The sequence below is a fragment of the Nelumbo lutea genome, chromosome 1, assembly GCF_056320005.1.
Source record: "Nelumbo lutea isolate HS-2025 chromosome 1, American lotus-T2T, whole genome shotgun sequence".
NCBI classification, from domain to species: Eukaryota; Viridiplantae; Streptophyta; class Magnoliopsida; order Proteales; family Nelumbonaceae; genus Nelumbo; species Nelumbo lutea.
In genome coordinates this window covers 45,593,455-45,615,784 of record NC_142684.1, presented here as the reverse complement: position 1 = coordinate 45,615,784, position 22,330 = coordinate 45,593,455, and the positions used below count along the sequence as shown (strand labels likewise).

The window sequence follows — 22,330 nt, the reverse complement described above, 5'->3', positions numbered from 1 at the left end:
CCTCAAATGGGATGAGGATAGAGATGAGATGCTTTTTCCTATATAGAGCAAGGATTAAAATATCGATACCAAGTAATATATCGGTCAATTTGGATATGAATACACTTTATAAATACACAAACATGAATGATTTGATACACTTAAAAAATGCATATAAATTAAATAAATACATTAATACCATTAAATCTATAACCGAAATATCTAAGAATAACATATAAACACAAAAAATTTCATACTTTAACCTACTAAACCACCTAGACTTGGACCCAAAATCCATAATATGAAAAAAAAAAGCAAATGGTATCTCTTTAGATTATACATTTTTACCCAGAAAGCAAATGGTAAAATCATTGATAACTCTGATTCTTCTCATGGTTACTTGAAAGTTCGGATCCATTAAATGGTGGATTCGGGACTTGTATTCATGGAAAAGTATTCTGGGTCCCAATCCAATGGTTCTCCTCGCTTAAGGATAACAAAACCCAAGTAGGTCCCTTGGATTTAACGTCCTACTCCGTGTCCTTTGTCATTTTCTGACCTGATGCCCTGTACTTATAAATTATAATCATTCATCACAGAGAATATTCCTGTTTGGAGTTTGGATCCCAGCGGTGGGTCCGGGTTTGGATCCTCCAACCCGTAGGGGTAGATGCAACAGAGTCCGTCAGACGACTCTGACCGTGCAGGGGTTTTATATCGTAGTTACGATCTATGAAACTTGTAGTCCGAATCGTCCGAACTAATTCAGATTTACTCCCAACATGAATTTCACCAATGGTTCCAATACCATTGCAGCCGTGTCATGGCGAGATGTTCCCGATGCATAGCTGATATGGTTGTAGGAACAATGTGTTGGGATGTTAAGTAGGGACCAGATCTGGACTTCCACCTTAGTTCTTAGCGGCTTAGCGCTCGTGCCGCTCCTGCTGCATACTCCAACAGTCCAACGATTCAAAAAATTTGGATTTTATGGAAAATAAGTTAAGAAATAAATAAATATAAATAATTGAATCGTTTCGATGATTCAATTCAAAATCTTGCCCTCCTCCCACATAACGGCTACATTTCTCTCTCCTCCGTCCTTCCCCTCTTTCTCTCCCCTTCTCACTCTTCTGTCTTAACCAAGATTTCTCTCTCTTCTTTCTCTCCCTCTTCCTCTCTGTAGATCTCTAGATCTCTGCAAAAGATGAAGCACTTCATGCTACCAAAGAGTGGAGTCTTGAGGGCGAACCCATCCTCTGAAACTCCGTCTTCTCCAAACCCTTATTCGCAGAAGCAGAGACCTTCTCGGAGGCAAAAGGAGAACGCTCCACCTGCAGATCCAAATGCATTACCAGATTCTGCTTCCCCTTCACTTTCGGGGAAGTCGGCATCCGCTTCCGGAAAGATCAGAAGCCCTCTTCCGCCTAGACCTCCTTCTTCGAACCCTAACCCTCTTAAAAGGAAGCTCAGCATGGAAACCGTTCCGGAAAATAGTGTTCCGTTGTCATCTGACTCTGGAGTGAAGGTATGTCTCTTTTCCAGCTTTGCTGTTAGTGAGGATCTTGAAGTCGGAAGGCTTGGTGGTCTTGTTTTTGCCTTTTTTTTTTTGTTTTTGAATTTAGGGTTCTTTACTGCGCTATTACAAGAACTAATTTTGACACTCATTTATTTGAATTATTGCAATTATTTTGTACTAATCAGGTAATTGTACGAGTGAGGCCTCCGAACAAGGACGAGGAAGAGGGAGAAATGATAGTACAGAAAGTCTCCGGTGAATCCTTGTCAATTCTTGGACAGACCTTCACATTTGATTCTGTTGCAGACACAGATGCGACACAGGTGAGAATGATTGGAACTGTACCTCTCCTGTAAATTATGATATTTGAGATAAAGAGTTTAGCTTGGTTTTAGAGAATGTGCTGTTGGAATAATTGTTTGTTAATAAAGTCCTACCTGTAATTTATTTATTTTTTTCAGGAAGATATATTCCAGCTTGTGGGTACCCCCCTTGTGGAAAATTGTCTGGCCGGATTTAACAGTTCCATATTTGCATATGGGCAGGTATATGATCAACTTGTAACTGCTTGATTTTTGTTCTGATTATCTTAAACCTTTTACTTGCAAGCAATCTAGTTCATGCATGAAGTGTGGCTAATTCTCATATTTATCTTAATCAAGACGGGTAGTGGAAAAACTTATACAATGTTGGGACCTACCAATGCCTTGCTGCATGAAAATTTATCAAGCATCCAAAAGGGGTTAACACCTCGAGTCTTCGAGCAACTATTTGCACGCATAAATGAGGTAATAATTTTTCTTTTTAATTTCTGACCATGTGGCATTACCACCATAGAGTGTCTCATATTTCCTTTTCCAGGAGCAAGTTAAGCATGCTGACAAGCAACTCAAGTATCAATGCCAGTGTTCTTTTCTTGAGGTAATGTATTGAGACTACTTCTGAACATATGCTTTGTCCATATTTGCTTTCTGCCGTTTTCTAATTCTTTGTAACTTCTATGGCAGATTTATAATGAACAAATCACTGATTTGTTGGACCCAAATCAAAAGAACCTCCAGGTAAAAGAGTGTTCTGTGAGAACATTTTGTCTATTACTTGTCCTGGTTTATTCTGTTAAACTGCTTTCCCAGTATGATTGGATTATCAATGTTATTTTATTTTTATTTGTTTTGTATTCCAGATCAGGGAAGACGTCAAGTCTGGTGTTTATGTTGAAAACCTGACAGAGGAATATGTATCTACAATGAAGGATGTTAGTCAGCTTTTGATAAAGGTGAGCAACTTGGTTCTGGTGATATCAGACTTATAAATGGATCATGAATGCATATGCATGTCTATTTCCTGGAATTATTTCCAATGAATGTCACCAAGGGACACGTTTGCCTGCAAAATATGCCCATACCCCTACTGCTATTCTGCTAGTTATACTTTCTTTCCCATAAGAATGCTTACTAGTGGAAACTTCTCTTTAGTTTTCAGAATTTTATTGTATGTAAAACAATAAAAGAGGAGAAGTATCTGTAATCTATACTATATAAAGTGGGCACTGGCCTTGGGTTTCATGTATATCATAAAAATATCATATATGGTTAATACTTACTTGTATACGCACACGGAACATGCTCTTACACTAGTATGTACAACATATTTTTGTGTTTTTTTTTTTTTTTTTTACTGTAACTTGATTAAAAGTAGTTTTAGGGCCTTTCTTTATCCTTTTGATTTCCTGCCAAAGAGAGAAATACCTTGTGCCAATCATCTTAGGAATGATTTTCAAATTCCAATTCTGATAGTTTTTCTCCTCTAATTGGACCAAGGAAAAAGGTTCATCCAATGGATCATGAGAAACAAAACACTATATAGGTCAGGTGAACAATGGATTCATTAGTTCTACAGTCAAACAGACATCTAAGCTTTTTGGGGTTAGTCAATTCAAACAAGAGGACATTCTGAGTAGTAATCCTTTCTTCACAGGGGTGTTACCCAGGAGTATAGAAGATAACACCAGGTACATGCTTATCAAGATATATTGAGGAGAGGGAAGCTGAAGGATATGGCTCTTGCTGGTTGAGGTCTTCCTACCTGATGGAAAAGCTTTTTGGGGTTAGTCAATTCAAACAAGAGGACATTCTGAGTAGAAATCCTTTCTTCACAGGGGTGTTACCCAGGAGTATAGAAGATAACACCAGGTACATGCTTATCAAGATATATTGAGGAGAGGGAAGCTGAAGGATATGGCTCTTGCTGGTTGAGGTCTTCCTACCTGATGGAAAATAACCGTTTTGATTGATTGGTGTCAAAGTCTCCTTACTGCACCAACCTGATGGGAAATAACCCTTTTGATTATTTGGGGAGGGGGCCTAGAAACTTGAGGGAGTCTAAGAATAGAAGCTGCAGTCAGACATTGTAAAATGGACCAGCAGCCGCTTTCTAGAGTTGTTTTATCAGCATGTCCTTGGGGATATATCTTTCCTGGCTGCGATGAGTGTTATTTTTTTCCACCTCTGCACACTAGTCCAATCCATTGAAAAAATTCAGTTCATAGACTCCAAAGGTGTTGGATTGAAAGATCATCAATTGAAATTAGGTGATAGGACTGTTTAGATGAAAAAAAGGTCAACATATTAGAAGCTTTTATCCAATTCACCTACTTTACATGCAATCCATTGCTTTAACTGAATCATATGCTATGTTTACTATTTTATCAGAATTAACTGAATATGCACAAAAGGCATGTCACTAGGTCTTTTTCTCTAGGTTGTCTTGGCATTTGAAACATGAACACTCTTTAATGGCATGGGTTGTGTTCAATGTCTTTCAAATGAGTGAAATTTATCCAAATATAATAATGCTTACCACGCATTTTGGTACAGGGAATATCAAACAGGAGAACAGGTGCAACGAGTATTAATGCAGAGAGCTCCCGTTCACATAGTGTATTTACTTGCGTTGTTGAATCACGATGCAAGGTTAGTTCAATCTCCATTCTCTTATTATAAAAATAGAATATTTGAATCATCTAGTGTTAGTTTTCAGATCCAAGAGTTAACTTCATTAGTTCTCAGTATATTATTAGTATGGATTTATGAAGTTCGATGCATAAGCATTGACTCTATTTTTGTTTCTGTTAAAAACTATGTTACACTGAATCTAACATAAGGTTCTTCTTTACAGAGCATGTCAGATGGTGTGAGCAGCTTCAGGACAAGTAGAATAAATCTTGTTGATCTTGCTGGATCAGAAAGACAGAAGCTAACAGGTGCAGCAGGTGAACGCTTGAAAGAAGCAGGGAATATTAATCGATCTCTGTCACAGCTGGGGTATGATATATTACTTAGTACTCTTATCTTATATGGAAATCTTTTCTGCTCGAATCTTGCTCTAACTATATTACTTTACTTCGTTATTCAATGTTTGTATTGAAATTTTTATTACAACATAGCAGCTGTGTACTGATCTATGTTTCTCATTGGAATCACAGGAACTTGATAAATATTCTTGCAGAAGTTTCACAAACAGGAAAGCACAGACATATCCCTTATAGGGATTCTAGATTGACATTCTTACTTCAGGAATCTTTAGGTGGAAATGCAAAGCTTGCAATGATCTGTGCAATATCTCCTGCACAGAGGTAATCTTCAGATACTTGCCTGGATTCACACTATTTCTTTCTCTCTGGTGGTATTGGAAACTCATGTACATTGAAAATTCACAGCTGTAAGAGTGAAACACTTAGTACATTAAGGTTTGCACAGCGTGCAAAGGCCATTAAAAACAAGGCAGTCGTTAATGAAGTGATGCAAGATGATGTTAATTTCTTGAGAGAAGTGATACGCCAGCTGAAGGTGTTGCTTCTTCCCTTATTTCCAATTTTCTTTTTGTTTGAGGACAGAGATTTTTTTCCTCATTTTCAAGTTTAATTTTTAAACATGTGAAAGGTCCCCTTGGTTGGTATTCTCACAGGATGAACTTCTTAGAATGAAAGCAAATGGTAATTCAACAAATCCTAATGGAGCTTATTCAACGGGATGGAATGCCCGTAGAAGCTTGAATCTCCTTAAACTGAGTCTTAACCGTCCAATGACTGTTGAAGAGGATAGTGATGAGGAGATGGAGATTGACGAGGAAGCTGTGGAGAGACTTTGCATTCAAGTTGGTCTTCAGTCAGCAGGTTGTGAAGAAAACATTAGTCAAGACAAGAAGCTGCAAACTTTCCAGTCAAATTCTCAACTTGAATCTTCCGATGAACAAGCTTGCAGAGAAATCCAGTCAAATTCTCAACTTGAATCTTCCGATGAACAAGCTTGCAGAGAAATCCAGCCCAGTGAAGTACCTGGATGTGTCAGTGATCATGCATCTGAGGAAGCTGATGTTAACATGGAAGACTGTCATGTTGAAGAAATAGCATTGGAAGAGACTGGTAAGGATGAAATAGGTATTGATGTTCTTGGTGGTGAACCTGTTCCTGATGCCCCACAATTTTCTAGTCCTGATGGTCTAAACCATCAAAATCATGCTGAGGAAAATGACAAGGAAGGGAATATGGTTGATAGAAATACTAACTTAGTTGATGTGAGCTCTTCAGAGAATCCCGTTGAGGAGAAATTTCCTATGCCCTCAGTCAATAATTCCCCTGCTGAAGGTTCCCAACAGAAACCTGTTGAAGTTGAACCCTCCGCCTTGCCAGATAGTGAAGGTTCAGTGGGCATTACAGTTGCAGATCCGCATTATAATTCTCCCACTAGCTCTCAAAATTCTGTGCCTCCTAACCTTTGCATAGTACCTTATGATGTGTCTCCAGTGCTTCAATCACCCACTTTGAGTGTCTCTCCAAGAGTCATCAGTAACAGCAGGAAAAGTCTTAGGACATCTTCAATGTTGTCAGCCTCTCAAAAAGAAATACGAGAAGAAAGCAATTCTGGTCCAAAGGCTCTACATCTGTCTTTTGCACGTTCCTTGAAAAGTGGTACTGTAAATTCTTCAAGTACTCAAACAAGCAAGAATTCCCTTACACCAACAGAACACTTGGCTGCAAGTCTCCGACGTGGTCTAGAAATTATTGATAGCCACCGGCAGAGTTCGGCTTTGAGGTACTCCACATTCAGGTTTACATTTAAGCCTTCTTTGCAAATTGACAAGGTTGATGCTGGTATACAAACACTACCTCAAGATTCTGAGGCACTACAAGATCCGTCATTTGTATGTAATAAGTGCAAGAAAAGAACACATGAAGGGGAGTTGAAAGAAGGCAATGATTTCTCAGATTTGCAATTAGTACCATTTGATGGATCACTGTCCAATGAGAAATCTAAGAAGCAAGTTCCTAAGGTATGCCAAATAATGCCAGCATTATATGAGTATTCATTGTTGTTTCATCTATATATGAGTTTTTAATATTTCTGTTTCGATGCAGGCAGTGGAAATGGTCTTAGCTGGAGCAATCAGACGAGAAATGGCACTCGAAGAATATTGTGCCAAGCAAACTGCTGAAATTATGCAGCTGAACCGTCTGGTTGGTGTATTTTAGATTTCAATTCTTGGTAGTAAATATCTATTTGTTTCTTTCAATGTGACTTTTAGTTTTGTCTCCATTCACAGGTCCAGCAATACAAACATGAGAGGGAATGCAATGCCATCATAGAACAAACACGGGAGGATAAGATTGTTCGCCTTGAGAGCCTCATGGATGGAATTTTACCCACTGAGGAGTTCATGGAGGAAGAATTAGTATCTCTTTCACATGAGCACAAGGTAGGTTAGGATTTTCCAACTAATATGTGTTGATATTTATCCTATTCTTATCTCCTTGTGTCTATTTAATTGCCCTATTCATATTATTATTGTTTGGTATGTACAGCTTCTGCAAGAGAAATATGAAAATCATCCTGGGGTTTTGAGGGCAAAAATTGAGTTAAAAAGGGTTCAAGATGAGTTGGATGGGTATAGAAACTTCTTTGATTTGGGTGAAAGGGATGTCTTGATGGAAGAGATTCAAAATTTAAGAAGCCAGCTACAATACTATTTGGATTCTTCGTCATCCATATCAGCTCGAAAACGAAGTCCTTTGCTGCAGTTGACCTATTCATGTGAGCCCAGTTCAGCACCTTTGTGTGCAATTCCCAAGTCAATTGAAGAAAGTGCTGGTGAGAAATCTGACCAGGGGACTCATCCTCCATGCACTCCTCAGTCCAATGAGGAAAGTGCAGAGGAGAAATTTGAACAAGAGAGACAACGTTGGACCGAGGCAGAGAGCAAATGGATTTCTCTTTCTGAAGAATTACGGATGGAACTGGAAGCTAGCCGCTCTCTTGCAGAGAAAAGGAAGCAGGAACTTGATTCTGAGAAGAAATGCTCAGAAGAGCTGAAAGAAGCAATGCAGATGGCAATGCAGGGACATGCACGTATTCTTGAACAGTATGCAGAACTTCAAGAAAAGCATCTTGCATTGCTTGCAAGACATCGTATGATCCAAGAAGGAATAGAAGATGTTAAAAAAGCAGCTGCAAAAGCTGGAGTCAAGGGTACTGAATCTAAGTTCATCAACTCCCTTGCTGCAGAAATTTCAGCACTAAAAGTTGAAAGAGAAAAGGAGAGGCGGTATTTAAGGGATGAGAATAAAGGCCTTCAAGCTCAACTAAGGGATACGGCTGAAGCTGTACAGGCTGCTGGTGAACTACTTGTGCGGCTTAAGGAAGCAGAAGAAGCAGTAGCCACTGCCCAGGTGTGTAAATTGGATTTGGTTTCTGTTAATCTCTTTGTTTTTCCATTTCTCCTTGTGTGTGTGTGTACATGACCACCCAAGCGTGCTCTCTGTGTTAATATTGAGTTTAGATCTCTGATTTGTGCATGCCCAAGGTTTGAATTTTCATTTTCTCATACATTTTCAAATCTAACCTTGTACACCCAAGCCAACCTTCGAAGGATGTCAATTTAGGTGCCCTGGCAGCCAAATACCCAAGGTTCAAAGTTTCAATACGCCCCTGTGTATCGGAAGAGGCGTATTGGTACTAAAAACCTTGCATTTTTTTAGTTTATATTCATTAAAGAAAGAGGGTTAAATAGGTGATACGTCCGAAAAGTGTAGTGTATCAAAATTTTGATCCTTGCAAATACCAAAGCTTAAGTTTTCCTTTAATGGTTCTTTATACCTGACCTGAGCAGCGATTTAAAAGGTGCACGCCTGGTGTGCGCCTTGCGCCTTAGCCCAGGCATGCGCCTTTTAAAAATTTGCCGCTTTTTCCTTTTTTTGAGTCTGGCGGCTGGGCCCTTTTGAAAATTTGCTGTTTTTTAACTTTTCTTGAGTTTGGCGGCTGGGCCGGGGGCAGAGTCCCCGGATCCCCGTGCCACGCCCCTCGATGCCAGCCCAAACAAGTCCATGTTAGGGTCTTAAATTCTTAGTTTTAATTGCTTTTAAGAAGATATTTTATTAGGATGAATGAATGGACAACATTACCAAATAGGGGGTTCTCGAAGTGAGCGAGCGAAGCATGTGAAGGCGGCTCATAGAATTAGGAATGTAATATGTCACATTAGCTACTTGATGCAATTGACAAAAAAAGAGATTGTGGGTTTTATACGCTTGAAAATGTTTTATATGTTTGATTTCATTTTTAAATTCTCATTTGAATATGCTTTACATATTATGTTTATGCATTTTAATTTTAGATAATAGGTTTTTAAACATTTATTTTAAAACTTAAGTTTATATTTTTATTAATATTATGTTTTATAATTTTTTTTAGATTTTTTTTTTGCATTTTTTGAATTTTTTGAATTTTTAGCTTTTTTTTTTTTTTTTTAAATTGTGCGCCTTGCCTCAAAAAGGCGTGTGCCTCGCCTTGTGCCCAAAATGGCCCTTGCACCTTCGCTTTTAAAACACTGGACCTGAGTCAATTCCTTGATTTTCCCCGAGTTGAGGACTACTCCCACTCCCAAGGAGAGTGAAATAAGTCATGGTGATCACTACAAAACATATATGGCCCTTCCAAATCAAGTGATTGTGCCTCAAATAATAGTTTTTTTTTTTCATACACTTTTGAAAGTACAATTCTATTTGTATTTGATTTATAATGTGTGCTTAGGAGAGTGAAGGAACTTATTGTCAAGACAAAATACAATTGGACTACACTACCAGAATCTCTATTCAGTGTTATAGGAGAGTGAAGGAACTTAACTGAATAGAGATTCTGGTAATGTAGTCCAATATATTATATTTTGTCTTGACAATAAGTTCTTTCACTCTCCTAATCACACATTATAAATCAAATACAAATAGAATTGTACTTTTCAAAAGTGTATGAAAAAAAACTATTATATTATATTCTGAGAACCCCCAATTCATTCATTCATCCTAATACACTACCAGAAACTCTATTTAGTGTTATAGGAGAGTGAAGGAACTTAACTTGAATAGAGATTCTGGTAGTGTAGTCCAATATATTATATTTTGTCTCGACAATAAGTTCCTTCACTCTCCTAATCACACATTATAAATCAAATACAAATAGAATTGTACTTTTCAAAAGTGTATGAAAAAAACTATTATGTTATATTCTGAGAACCCCCAATTTGGTAATGTAGTTCATTCATTCATCCTAATAAAATGTCTTCTTAAAAAGCAATTAAAACTATAAAATCATTATTTTTTGTGTGAAAACTAAGAATGTAAGACCTAATGTGGACTTGTTTGGGCTTGCCTTGAGGGACGTGTCACAAAGGCGGCTCATAGAATCAGGAATGTAATATGTTTTATTACATTAACTATGTGAAGTACTGCAATTGAGTGAAAAAAGAGATTAGAGGTTTTACATGCTTGAAAATGTTTTATATGTTTGATTTTATTTTTAAATTCTCATTTGAATATGCTATACATCTTATTTTATGTATTTTAATTTTAGAAAATAGGTTTTTTAAAACATTATTTTTAAATTTAACTTTATATTTTTTAGTAATATTATGCTTAATATTTTTTTTTTTGAATTTGGTAGTTTTTGAATTTTCTGACATTTTTTTTTTGATTTTTTAGCTTTTTTTTTGTATTTTTGCACCTTGCTTCAAAAAGGCACGTGCCTCTCGCCTTGTGCCTTGTGCCTCAGGCACAAATTGACCCCTGCACCTTTTTTGTGCCTTGCGCTTTTAAAACACTGATTCTTCTTCAGTTTCATTTATATTATATTATGTTCTGAGATGAACAAACATATGTAATAAAATTTGTAATGTCATATAGGCAGTTCAAATTTAACATTCAAAAACTACATTTAGTAGAGAAATTCAACTTGAAATGGGAACTACATTTTGTAGTGGATTTGCACACAAGTGGGAATTGCATTTTTAAGGGAATTCCTGCTTCATTTGTTCTATGTGGGTGGCTGTGTTTGAAACGATAATGAAAATATTGTACTCCATGTTTCATGCCAGAATCTCTATACACCATGGCACCTACCAAACACACCATCCTAAATGTATGCACTTATTGATATGTTATGCACTTATTGATATGTTGTGCTTCTGTGGGCAAATGTGTGAAACTTTCTTTCATGTTGTTAGAACTGGGATTATGCTTTATTGATATGTTGTGCTTCTGTGGGCAAATGTGTGAAACTTTCTTTCATGTGGTTAGAACTGGGATTATGCTTTGCTACTGCTGATCAATATAAAATCTGCATCATGGTGCTAGAGTTCTCAGGCATTGCTGTGTGCTATCATTAAAAAAATATCTGTAACTTGGCACAGAGCTCCAACTGATATTTCAAAAGATATTAAAAGCTGCATGATATTTTGGTTCCTAAACAACCATTTGCCATTTAGTTGGGTGGGAGGACTGTTTTATCCTTGAAAGTCTGCCAGCACTTTGGTATTCTTTCCTCCTGAAAGAAGTATTTTTCCCTGCCAGGAAGGAAGTTTTACCCTTGGAAACGAAACAGTCCCATTTTTTTTTGAAGTTTATATATGAAGCATATTGAAAATCCCAAAGAAGGAAATAAATACCATGCACTTTTTTCATATGAGAGGCCTGCTAGTTGGTCCATTTAAATGAAGCAACTTCTTGTCTAGTGGAAAGAATATTTTTCCTTGTTAGGAAAGAAAAACCCAGTAAAGGAAGTAGATTTCTCCTGGAAACGAAATGACTTTTTAGTTTATACATGAACCATACTGAAAATCCTACAGACAAAAATACTGTATACTTTTTTATATGGGGGGAAAATCCGATCTAAACATGGTAAGATGGTTGGGGCCCACATGTTCCTCTTGCCAGAATAAGCACTTTTTTGGTGGGCATGTTTTAGATTAAAATTTAAAACTAAGGGAGTATAACTCCACAGGGCCCTCTGTCCAATAACCACACAATCTCCTCTTCTACCATATTCTTTTTATTCTTCTTCTTAAAGTAGCTTTAAATGCGACGCTTCTGGTTTTGTTACAGAAGCAAGCTCAAGATGCAGAGCAAGAAGCCGAGAAGGCCTAGGTAAACATAACACAAGTCTAACATGATTACTGGAGAACTTCCATAACATGATTAATCCCACTTCAACAATCTAACCTTGTAATATTTTGATTTATTTTGCAATAATAATTACATAATATGTTTCTGAAAAAAGAATAATTGTGATATTTTCCTTGTGCAGTTTTTTTCTTGATAGCATTGAGATTTCAGATTTCTAATGCTTTTGCTTCATTATCCTCTTCCTGTAATACTTAAAAGTTGGTTGATTTATCCGCCAAGATTAGAGGCTTTAATTATCCTCAGTCACATGAAATGTCATCCTTAACTTTCACTGCATCAGCAAGGTATCAATTACTAATTCATTTTTTTATCATCTTCTATCATGTTACAGAAGCAAGCTCAAGATGCAGAGCAAGAAGCCGAGAAGGCCTATAAACAGATTGATAAATTGAAGAAAAAGCATGAAAAGGAAGTTGCTAATCTGCACCAGCTCTTGGAAGAGTCTCGTCTACCTAAAGAAGCACTTAGACCTACTTTTGATGATTCAAATACAGTCAAATATGATGAAGGTGAGTGCCTCAGCATTGGTGGTGATCAACGATGGAGGGAGGAGTTTGATTTCTACCAGGAAGAAGATGGTGAACTCTCAAAACCATGGTTCTCTGGATACGACCGATGCAACATATAGAAGAAATGTATGATCAAATTGTGTATGTAATAGTAATAGTTTGTTATATAGTTTTCTATCAATGGCTGTAGTAGCAATTATTGATCATTCCTTCGGGTGATACGCATCTGTTCTCACCAATTGTGAGGAGCAATGAAATGGGTATTTCAGAGGAAATGGTGTAGTGAATGATTCTTTCATTTTCTATCTTTTCAAGTTAAAGCACAACTTGTTTTCTTGTTACTAGAGTTGGAAACAATTTAGAATAATATATATTCTTTTGAGCATTTTGATCCAATGAGATGCTTACATGAGAGCTACTTTTCTAGCAATTATTGATCATTTCCTTTGGTAATACCAGCTGCTCTTCCCAACCATGAGGACCAATGTCAGAGGAAATGTTGTGGTGATTTATTTCGTTTATCTTTCACCACTTGTTTTCTTGTTAGAGTTCTTTTTTTTTTTAACAGAAATTTAATGCCGGTAAAAGGGCTGGGTGGGGTTGGAGGAAACCATAAATAATTCAAAGCCTGAAACAGTATGAAAGCTAAAAACCATCTTTGATGTGGTGTTGAATCCTTTTACGTTATTCATCAAAAGTATTAAAAATGTTCTTTTGTTATAATTAGGAAGAAGTAACCACTTTTTCATTCAGATTGAACTTCATAGCTCCATTACAAACGAATGGAACCATGTAATCCTGTACTCTTGACAAATCCAATTTTATATCAATCCACAGCTTGAATACTTCAACCCCATGTGAGGTACCCAATATTGTTATTCTATTTTGGATTTTTTTTCACCTTTACTTGTTGTATAAGACCCTAGACTATTTTATTGTTGGAGTAAATTTCATTGACCCTCCATGTCTCCAAAACACTTCACTAACTTAAATCTCAAGTTTTCGTATGTAACTCACTTTCCATTGTCAATACATCAATGAGGTTGATGGTGCCTCGTCAAAATGACCACTCACCTCCCCTTGTCAATCCAATCAATGAGGTTGATGGACCTCACCAAATGACCTGTAAAATGTTTCTAAATCCCCAATAACCCTTATATGTATATAAAATTTAGCAAGACCAAATAATCCCTGATAGAGCTTGAGAGGCCTATGATTTCTCACTACTTCAACAAGAGAAGTGTTTTGATATTTTCTTTTATCCTTTTTTTTTGTGGTGAGCGTATAATGTTTTTTGGGAATCTTTTTTTTTTTTTTTTTTTGGGTAATTGAAGATTGGGAATTGAATTGATTTTGTCAACTCAATCGGAAAGGGTCATTTTTTTTGGTAGCCTTAATTTTCTTAGCCAATTGGGCTTCAAGGAACTTGTGTCTTCGAGATTTTCTATTCATGAAATGATGGTTTCAAAGTTTACAAAAACTGCGGGTTAAATTAATTCTCCATTCTCTATCATAACCAAGGTTTAAAGTATCGTGATGTATTGGCTTTCTGGGTAATTGACACTCTAAATACTAAGAGTTGGGTGATTTTATATGTTCAAATGTTAAAAGATGACATGATACGTGATTTTTTCGATTAATTGAAACTCTCAATACGTGATTTTTGCATATCCAAAGTATCGATACTTTGAGCCATGATTATAATTTTTGTATATACCAGAAAGACATGATACCAGAAGAGATTTGATCAATGAAACCCCGTGAACTTGATGAATACCACCCGATTGGTATACCCGTTGGTTGGCTGTAAGTTTTTCCAGTATGATATCTTTCAGGTATCATAATCGAACCCTATATTTTTAGAAGGGAAAATTAAGAAAAAAAAGAAAAAAATGCTAGCCAAGCTACAAGATTTTTTTTTCTCCTTCAATATTTAAAATGATCATAATGGATTCGGATTGAATGGATGGGCCAGGTCCACTTACAACCACTGGACCTGTAGAAAGATTTCAAAATGATGGTTTCTAGCCTAAATCATTTATTTGTGTGCTTTTGGTGTCAAGAAGATGGGGGGCAATCTTCAAGTGGATCAGAGAAGTATGTCCATTTGCCTCTAGTGTACATGGGAGGCAAAAGCGGACAGTCCACAAAAACTTGCTTTGGCATTCTCCATGGAAAAGAACTGAACATAGGAGAAGTCTATCATGTCAATGGGACCATAAAACAAAAGGCTTGTGGCTTTGTCTTCTCTTGTCATGAATGCAACTGTGGACCATCTCCTCTCCAAAAACAACTAACTGAAATGGGATAGAGGGAAAAAACAGGATCATACACTCTGACTTGTAGATACTCTAGCCATCTACACCCATTTAAAGAGAAAAATTTATCTCTTTATTTTTATGAAAGTAGGAGAAATATGCTTCACAATAAAGATATCCCCAAAGCCATTACAAATCCAAGAGAAAATTGGATTTGAACTTGGATTTGAAAATGACATCTAGATGGAAAAATTCTAGAGATAATTGTGATAGTGAGTTGAATAAATTACTTACCAAACAGATGATTAAAAAGTGAGAAATTTTAGCTTTGATGTTGAACCTTTGGAATGCAGTGACACACAGTTGGAGAGCATGTAATAATTCTTGGGGGATGACTTGGGTTGGTGATCATACCAACCCAAAGTTAAAGCAAATGCTTGTTGAGATGAAAAAAAAGCATAAAAAGCAGTGACAGCCTGGTTTATGGACCCCCTAATTCATCATTATATCCCACAAACAGCAACACTCCATCAGTCTCTCCTAACAAGTCCCCACCATTGGGCTCCTTTGCTCACAATGTCCAGGGTTATGCCCAGAAGAGTAAATTTCGCTCTGATGAAAGTGACAGGGGAATACAGGATCTTTGTAAATCTGGTATCAACTGCATAGAGATGATATTCCCTATATATTTGTAGTATGGACAGAAGTATCAGTTTAAGAAAATTAAGCTATTAATTTTAATTTAGTCATACGATGCATCCAACTCTGGAAAGACACAAACTTATCCAAAATGGGTTCACCTTAGACCAAATCATCATTCAAGTTCCTCCAACAATCTGCCTTGTGAAACTTCAATCTTGTGTCTTTTCTGAATAATGTGAATCTACAGCGTTCTCAGGGCATCTTTATGTTAATTAATTACATGAATAGTTAGAACATCCACTGGGAAGAAAGGCTAAGCCGCATAGTTCTTTTGTTGGTTTCTGGAAACTGGTCTTTTTAACAGCCTTTCATAAAAGGTTAGTCTATCCTGCAGAGTATCCCTCTAAATCTGTAACACCACCATATTAACATTCTTTATTTATAAATTCTTTCTTTCCAAATATTTTAAAGTAGATGCTACAGTAAAATCTTTCAGATTCAATGGGTCTAGTCAGAACCTAACCATTGCCAACCTGGGCTTCTATGATGCCTTTACATTAAAAAAAGGAAAGAAAAATGTATACTGTGCTTCATTTCTGTCTACAGTAGAACAGAGCAAGAGTTTCTATTGTTGGTTGGTCTTTGAAAAGTATAGGTGCCCAAGATGGTCCTGGTGGTGCTTCATTTCATGGTCGACTCCAGCTCAAAAAATAGCCAACATCCTAATCATCACTAGACTTAAGACATCATAGGCCCCCACTTAACAGCTGGTTACAAGTAAGAATTAGTTATTCCATAAATTACGCGACAATGACATTCCAATCATCCAATGGAGGTACCAATATTCTATATTTCTGGTTTAATTACAACAGTAACAGTGAAAGAAGAAAGAGACATTATCATTAGAAAAAAAAAAAGTCTCAATGAATTAATAGTAATATTTCTGAATGGTAAGGTAATATGCCCAACAAGGTTGGATCGGAAGATGGTGGCAAAATTCCTCCCTCCCTCCCCTCCCACCCTTCTTCCTTTTTCTTACCACGTTACATCTTACATGTGGTGTTACTTACAATAATTTACACCACAGGATGCAATTAGTTCTAAAATTTTACAATCATACTTGTAAGAATTCCCCAAAGAATGAGTTGCAGATGAACAAAAAGAAAAGGGAAGAAAAAAGGAAAATATTCTCTTGCTAGTTCCTAATGATTGATTGACATAGTTCAGGATCTTATGGCCCAGTTGGAATGAACTTCTGTCTGTATATACAAATGCGTCTCTTACTGAGGCCTGATCAAATTGAAGAGTAGTCAATGGTGATCAGAGCTCAATTTTCATGTGGGCAGTAGGCAATGAGCCTGCAAGAACCAATTTCATGTCAGTATCATTAAATCAAGAGCTACACTGTATCTGTTATTTTGATTTCCAAGAATTTTTCTAAGCTTTACCATGGAAACTTTGAGGATGGAATACTGCTTGACTCTGGTTCTGTCCAAAACCCATCTGAACAACACTTTGGAGGTCATCTTCCCAGAATGTTCCAACCTGAAAATTTATTTACAGATAGAATGAGATAACATGGCAACATTTTCAGTTGCAAGACATTGTAGAATGTCCTGACAAAATATAATTTACCCGAGGAGCAGATTCTCCAAACCCATCAGCAGGAGGAAACTGCATGCCTACATTTTGACGCAGTGCGGCATCTAATGGGTTCACTGAGCAGTGAGTTTCTGTTACATTAGAAATGCTGCTCTGTAGGGGTAGTCCTTGCTGGGTATGTTGTGCATATGGAAAGGTTGATGCCGAAGAATCTAATGGATATACTGTATGTGGCAAAGACCCCCGTGATTGAAGTATCTGCATTTCATAAATGATTCAACAACTCAGTTGAATAATTTACCAACTGACAGGCAGCAGAGAGAGCGATAGAGAGGATATCAAGAGATATCCCAATTCACCAACTTACATCCTTTGAAAGTAGAGATTCCATGTTGAAGTCCAGCCTGGGGTTCACAGTGGCTAACTTCATGGATAGGAACTGCAAATTGACAAGAACATAGATGTTAATCAGACATCACTCAAATGTGAAACTAAGATTCCAAATGAGGGTTGTTTAATCCTGAATTTACCTCGACTTGGCGCTGCAGTGACTGAACATAATTTATAATTTCATCTAGCATAACTGCTTTGCCAGTTACCTGCAATAGAAATTCAAGGTTATGTTTGTTAGAAACACAATAAGATCTTCAATAAGGCTCCTTATAATTTATCTGCTGAAGGAACTGTAATTCAGCATGCTCTCCGCACCTTATTGCAACCTGGGACAAGATCTTGAAGGAATTTCATCCGCTCACTGATCTTCTCTCGCCTTACCTGTAAGAAACAGATTCATGAAGACTGAGTTAATGCCGTGATAATGGCTAACTTGAATTGTTCTTAGAAAATTGCTTCTAATCTTACTCTTTCCGCAAGACTATGGCTGTCTGTAGCTTGGCCTCTTCTTGCTCTAACATGTATGTAGTCCTTTGGAGGCTCTGGAGGCTTTGGGGTTTCTTTAGATTGTTTTTGATCCGCATCCCCTGCAGTATTATTACTCCCACAAGGTTCTGCCTTTGCCTTTGACTCATTATTTTCATTTCCAGTGCTGTCAGAAGATTTGCATTTCTTTGCGTTTTGGTCCTCTTTCTCTAATGCAGTCTGTAAGAGAGAATTCTCAGAATTTATATGATTTCTGCAAGAATTAAGGGACTGAATTGAGAAATTTGACCAAAATTCATACCTTTTCATCCTTCCCGGAGGGAGATGATGATGGGTCCTTTGCTTTCCCCCTTGGAGCTGCTTTTCTTTTTCTAGTATTAGCATCGTTGGAGCCTTTCAAGCCGGCCTCCCCACCTGGGATCTGCTCGGAAGCTGATGATTCCTCTCGGGCACTTGCGAATTCCGCACTGTCTGGTGTAGATGATCCAGGTAGTTTACTGAATTTCCTCTCTGAAGCCAGAGCTGAAGCAGCAGCTGCAGATCTCATTTCCGTCTCAGACCCATCTTGCAACTGGGCCTCCTTGTTCTCCTGACCACCCAACTGAGATCCAGCAGCCTTGAGACACTGGCTGCTGGAGACTCTAGAAAGCTTCCCATTTTCCAGCCTTGGTGCTGGTCTGTATGAGAATTCATTTTCATTAAAGCCGAATTGGCCTGGTAGACCACGGAAATTCCCATTGCCAAAGCAGGAGAACCTGGCAGCCCTCTCGGCGAATCCGGGATCGGTAGAGAATGGGATTAAACTGGGATGAGTTGGCATTGAATTTCCCAAAATGGGTAAATTTCCCCTGAGCTGTTGATCCATCATGGAGAGGTTAAGCTTGGGTGGTGAATTCAATGGGGTGCTATAACAGGAAGTGTTGGTACTGTTATTCCCCCCAATATAAGAAACTGCACTTCCTCCTAACGTTTGAGACTGCGGCGAGATGTCGCCAGAGTTCCCCATGTTTCCCAATCTTCCAATCAGTTCTCTGAGGGCGAGGGGGCCGCCATGGATGGTAGCATTTGATGCCACAGGGGAGGAGACCATCGAGCTCAGGGAAGATTCGAATGCACCGCTCTGATCCATTGAATTCTCCCAATTAAGGTTGACATAACAATTGCGCATTTGCTCTGAAGAACAATTCAGCTCTCCAACTTGAACGTCCATGCCAGAAGACGCAGAATGCCAGGTTGGGGGTGGCGAAGAAGAAGAGGCGGCATAGCTCAGAGGAGGTGGGCTACCAGAATTCATAAAAAGCTTCTCCTTTTCCATGGGAGACTGAGCAGAATTACAGAAAAAGTGGAGGTGGGATCAAAGAAACAAGCCGTGAATCCCAAAAAATTGAAGACCCAGATGAAGAATCAGTCAAACAACCAATGATAAAAAGCTTTTCTCCTTGTTTTCGATCGCTTTCCAAATGGGTTTGTGCAGGAAAGCAGATACGACTCCACGAGGAGCCAAAACGAAACCAAATTGGAGTTGATAAACTGCGGGGAGTGAGCAGAGAGGATAAAGGGGGCAAGAGAAGGAGAAAGCTAAGAGAGAAAAGATGGAGAAAGGGAGAGGAGAGAAGGGTAGGAGGTGAAATGAAGAGAATTGAAGAAGCTAAAAAAGAAATTGTTTGTTTGACCTTTTAAATACCAGCAACAGAGTTTCTACTTCCACTGTTTGTTTCTCTCTCTAGAATTCCGTAATCGACGGTCTGGTGGTGCCGGGCCTTGGACGTCAACCCAGCTAATATCTCCTCTTTTGAAATTATCACTGTCCCTCGGCCATGAAAGCTGAAAGAGAGAGGTATGAAAAGCTTTTTCTTTCTTCCTACTTCTTTCTCAGAGAGAGAGAGAGAGTAAAGTTGAATGATGGGTGTGGTTGGGTTTTAACTTTGCTTCTACAGGCCCTAAACACAACTGTTTGACAATGTTAATGGGGTGAGTCACTGAATCATCAATGATTAATGCAGAGAGATAGAGAAAGTGAGAGCGGTGGGGTTTATTTATTTATTCTTTACTTTTTGGTTGGCCTCAATTTTTTTCTCAAGAGAAAGGAAGCAGAGAGAGAAGGAAAAGGAGAGGGTCAACAGTGACTCACCCGTCGTCTAACGTGCCAAAAAGTGTCCACGTGGCATATCCAAATTGTTAACATTGAAAGATGAAGCTCCAATTTTCAAAAGAACCCACTTCCCCCCTTTCCAGTTGGCAGTTGGGTCCCACCCACCAATTTCCATCAACCCAAAAAATTTTTGGCCAGGTTTTGATTGGATCAAATTTGCCACGTGTTCATCATTACTCCAAAGGCACAGAGCAAAACTGCAATTAAGCTCTTAATAAAAATGCTTCTAATTCACTTTGATGCTAATCAGAAACACCAAATTCATTGGACTTCACCGATTGAAGGGTTGAGATCAAGACTCCAAGGTGGGTCAGCTCCAGTGTTTTTAAACTTTTTTCACTGCGTTTGGTGGGTAAAAAGTTGAGGATGGTTTTGCGTTTTGCCATGATGATTGGAGTCAAAACAAAGGGATTTGATGAAGAAGTAAAAAAAGTCAAAGGTAAATCCTGATTAATTTAACTTATTGGTTGGGTTAATTTTGAAAAAAACCTTGATTAATTTAATAATTTTTTTTAATTAACGTGTTTTGGCCAAGTCAATCATTGCAATAAATTCCATCCTCTCCGGTTAATCCGGTTCCGGTCGGGTTCAGATCGCAGTCAAAAACGTCCCAATCTCTCGTCACTCGTGATTTTCTCGCCTCCCGAGAAATTAATAAATTGCTGACCGGAAGAAGGAGAAGCAAGACAGACAATACCATGTGGCCTATTGCATCGTAGTAGGATGGGCCCAACACCATATGTACGTTTGTCACCATTGGATACAGCAAGGGGGTTTGTGGTGCTTTTAAGACTGATGATTGGATTTGCAAATCTTGTGTAAGACTAGAATAGTGGTTTAGTACAAAGTAGGCTTTCTATACCTTGTCCCTACCCAAAGAGGATCAATGTCCCAATTGATCTAAGTCATCCAAAAAGTCCAAGAGTAGCACCGACGAGATGATCATGGCCGTCCAATTTGTTAACCGAGATTTGGGTTCTTAGTCAAATGATCCGTTGTATGTTTACCTAGGGTAGGAATGTCCAAAGAATGGAAGGGCTCCCAATTTGTGATTTCTTTTCTTTTCTTGTTCAGGTTGATAATGGAAACTGTGTCTAGATTCAATTGGACATGAATCCATGAGGATAATAGATTAGGGCATGTCTGAGCCATGGAGAGGAATTCAAATTTCGTAGCCTAAACCGTCTCCTATTCAAATTTATTGGAGTTTTATTTTTTTACTTTTTTTGAAGGGGGGGGGGGGGAGAGAGTGGATGGGTAGGTCAAGTGGGAAGATGCCCAAAGATGGGAAGAGCCAAACCCTATTAGGGCTAGGAATTTTAGGTCATTGTTCCTAATATTCAACATCATCCGTTACTTTGGCTTAGAAATATGGCTTTAAAAATGATTCGGAAATAGAATCGTTTTGGTCACTAGTTTTTGGGTTGACGGTTCGATTATTGGATTAAAATGGATAATTCATTTTAACAAAAAAAATTAAAAGTAAAAAAAGTCAAAAATCGTTAAACAGGTTAACGATTCGATCACCTGGGTTTTTGGTCAAGAACGGGGTTTGTGGTAAAATGAAACTGATTGCTTGGATGATTCCCAAGTTGAAATGGTCCACCGTTCAAGTCAACGGCGATTTAAAAACCATACTTAAAAAAAAAGAAAATAAGGAAAAATATGTAATGATGAAAAGACGGTTTTGACAAACTACAATTTCAGTATTACGTCTTTCCGGCATCATAGTCTATAACGAATTAACGATTTTTCCCATCCAATTTGAATCGTATTAGGGCTAGGAAATTTGGGCCATTGTACCTAAATACTCAATAACATCTTCATTAAAAACATCACCCAAGGCTTTCTCTGGTTTAAAAGAAAAAAAAGAAAAGATTTCCATGATTTCTCAACAAGGTTGTTTGGATTTCTCTATATATTTCTATTTGTATTTCTACTCCTTTCAAATTAAGCCAAGTAGGGAAAACATGTGGCCAAGTTACACATGTTTGGCTACACAGCTTGATTTGATTTCTGAAATTCAAACTGTCTAAGAAGTTCTCAACCCAGACAAGACCAAAACAGCAATATTTGTTTGGTTTGGTCCGGTTTGGTGGTCTAGACTATATAATGGACACCCCAACCTACTTGCACATGGAGGGCTTAACTAACTCAATATCTATAGGGAAATGGTTGCTCCTAATTAATTAATGAATAAATTATTATACGATTACACTTCATCAGAGAAGGATTGTTTGGTGCCCTTCCAGGGTAGAAATGGAACATGATAGCTAATGAAGT

General features: G+C 37.8%; 2 protein-coding genes across 3 annotated transcripts; one reads left to right on the top strand and one right to left on the bottom strand.

The window, feature by feature from the left end:
- The first annotated feature begins 1,027 nt into the window (after positions 1-1,027).
- Positions 1,028-12,910, top strand: LOC148874498 (kinesin-like protein KIN-12B). Of its 2 annotated transcripts, none has more exons than XM_088977045.1 (16): positions 1,028-1,507; positions 1,684-1,821; positions 1,960-2,043; positions 2,161-2,286; positions 2,360-2,419; positions 2,506-2,559; positions 2,682-2,774; positions 4,375-4,470; positions 4,676-4,821; positions 4,983-5,132; positions 5,217-5,346; positions 5,465-6,829; positions 6,915-7,013; positions 7,100-7,252; positions 7,359-8,222; positions 12,337-12,910. In XM_088977045.1, exons 1-16 carry the CDS (start codon positions 1,187-1,189, stop codon positions 12,631-12,633), a joined length of 4,176 nt encoding a protein of 1,391 aa, XP_088833171.1. In that variant the 5' UTR covers positions 1,028-1,186; the 3' UTR covers positions 12,634-12,910. The 2 variants fall into 2 exon arrangements, with proteins under 2 accessions (XP_088833171.1, XP_088833180.1); XM_088977054.1 differs by lacking the exon at positions 12,337-12,910 and adding an exon at positions 11,925-11,983.
- A 3,383-nt stretch (positions 12,911-16,293) lies between these two features.
- Positions 16,294-19,896, bottom strand: LOC148874497 (transcription factor bHLH62-like). Its single transcript, XM_088950243.1, has 8 exons — positions 18,197-19,896; positions 17,878-18,114; positions 17,725-17,790; positions 17,547-17,615; positions 17,384-17,455; positions 17,050-17,274; positions 16,863-16,959; positions 16,294-16,772 (listed from the first exon to the last, which is right to left on the bottom strand). Exons 1-8 carry the CDS (start codon positions 19,208-19,210, stop codon positions 16,735-16,737), a joined length of 1,818 nt encoding a protein of 605 aa, XP_088806369.1. The 5' UTR covers positions 19,211-19,896; the 3' UTR covers positions 16,294-16,734.
- Positions 19,897-22,330: the final 2,434 nt, after the last annotated feature.

What these genes read in the sequence shown, in the direction of transcription:
- LOC148874498 (XM_088977045.1), top strand. Translation starts at nt 1,187, where the DNA reads ATGAAGCACTTCATGCTACCAAAGAGTGGAGTCTTGAGGGCGAACCCA. An exon ending in CATCTGACTCTGGAGTGAAG is followed by an intron (nt 1,508 to 1,683) that starts GTATGTCTCTTT and finishes TGTACTAATCAG; the next exon opens with GTAATTGTACGAGTGAGGCC. An exon ending in CCATATTTGCATATGGGCAG is followed by an intron (nt 2,044 to 2,160) that starts GTATATGATCAA and finishes ATCTTAATCAAG; the next exon opens with ACGGGTAGTGGAAAAACTTA.
- LOC148874497 (XM_088950243.1), bottom strand. Translation starts at nt 19,210, where the DNA reads ATGGAAAAGGAGAAGCTTTTTATGAATTCTGGTAGCCCACCTCCTCTG. An exon ending in CCTCCGGGAAGGATGAAAAG is followed by an intron (nt 18,115 to 18,196) that starts GTATGAATTTTG and finishes TCTCTCTTACAG; the next exon opens with ACTGCATTAGAGAAAGAGGA. An exon ending in TTGGAGAATCTGCTCCTCGG is followed by an intron (nt 16,960 to 17,049) that starts GTAAATTATATT and finishes ATAAATTTTCAG; the next exon opens with GTTGGAACATTCTGGGAAGA.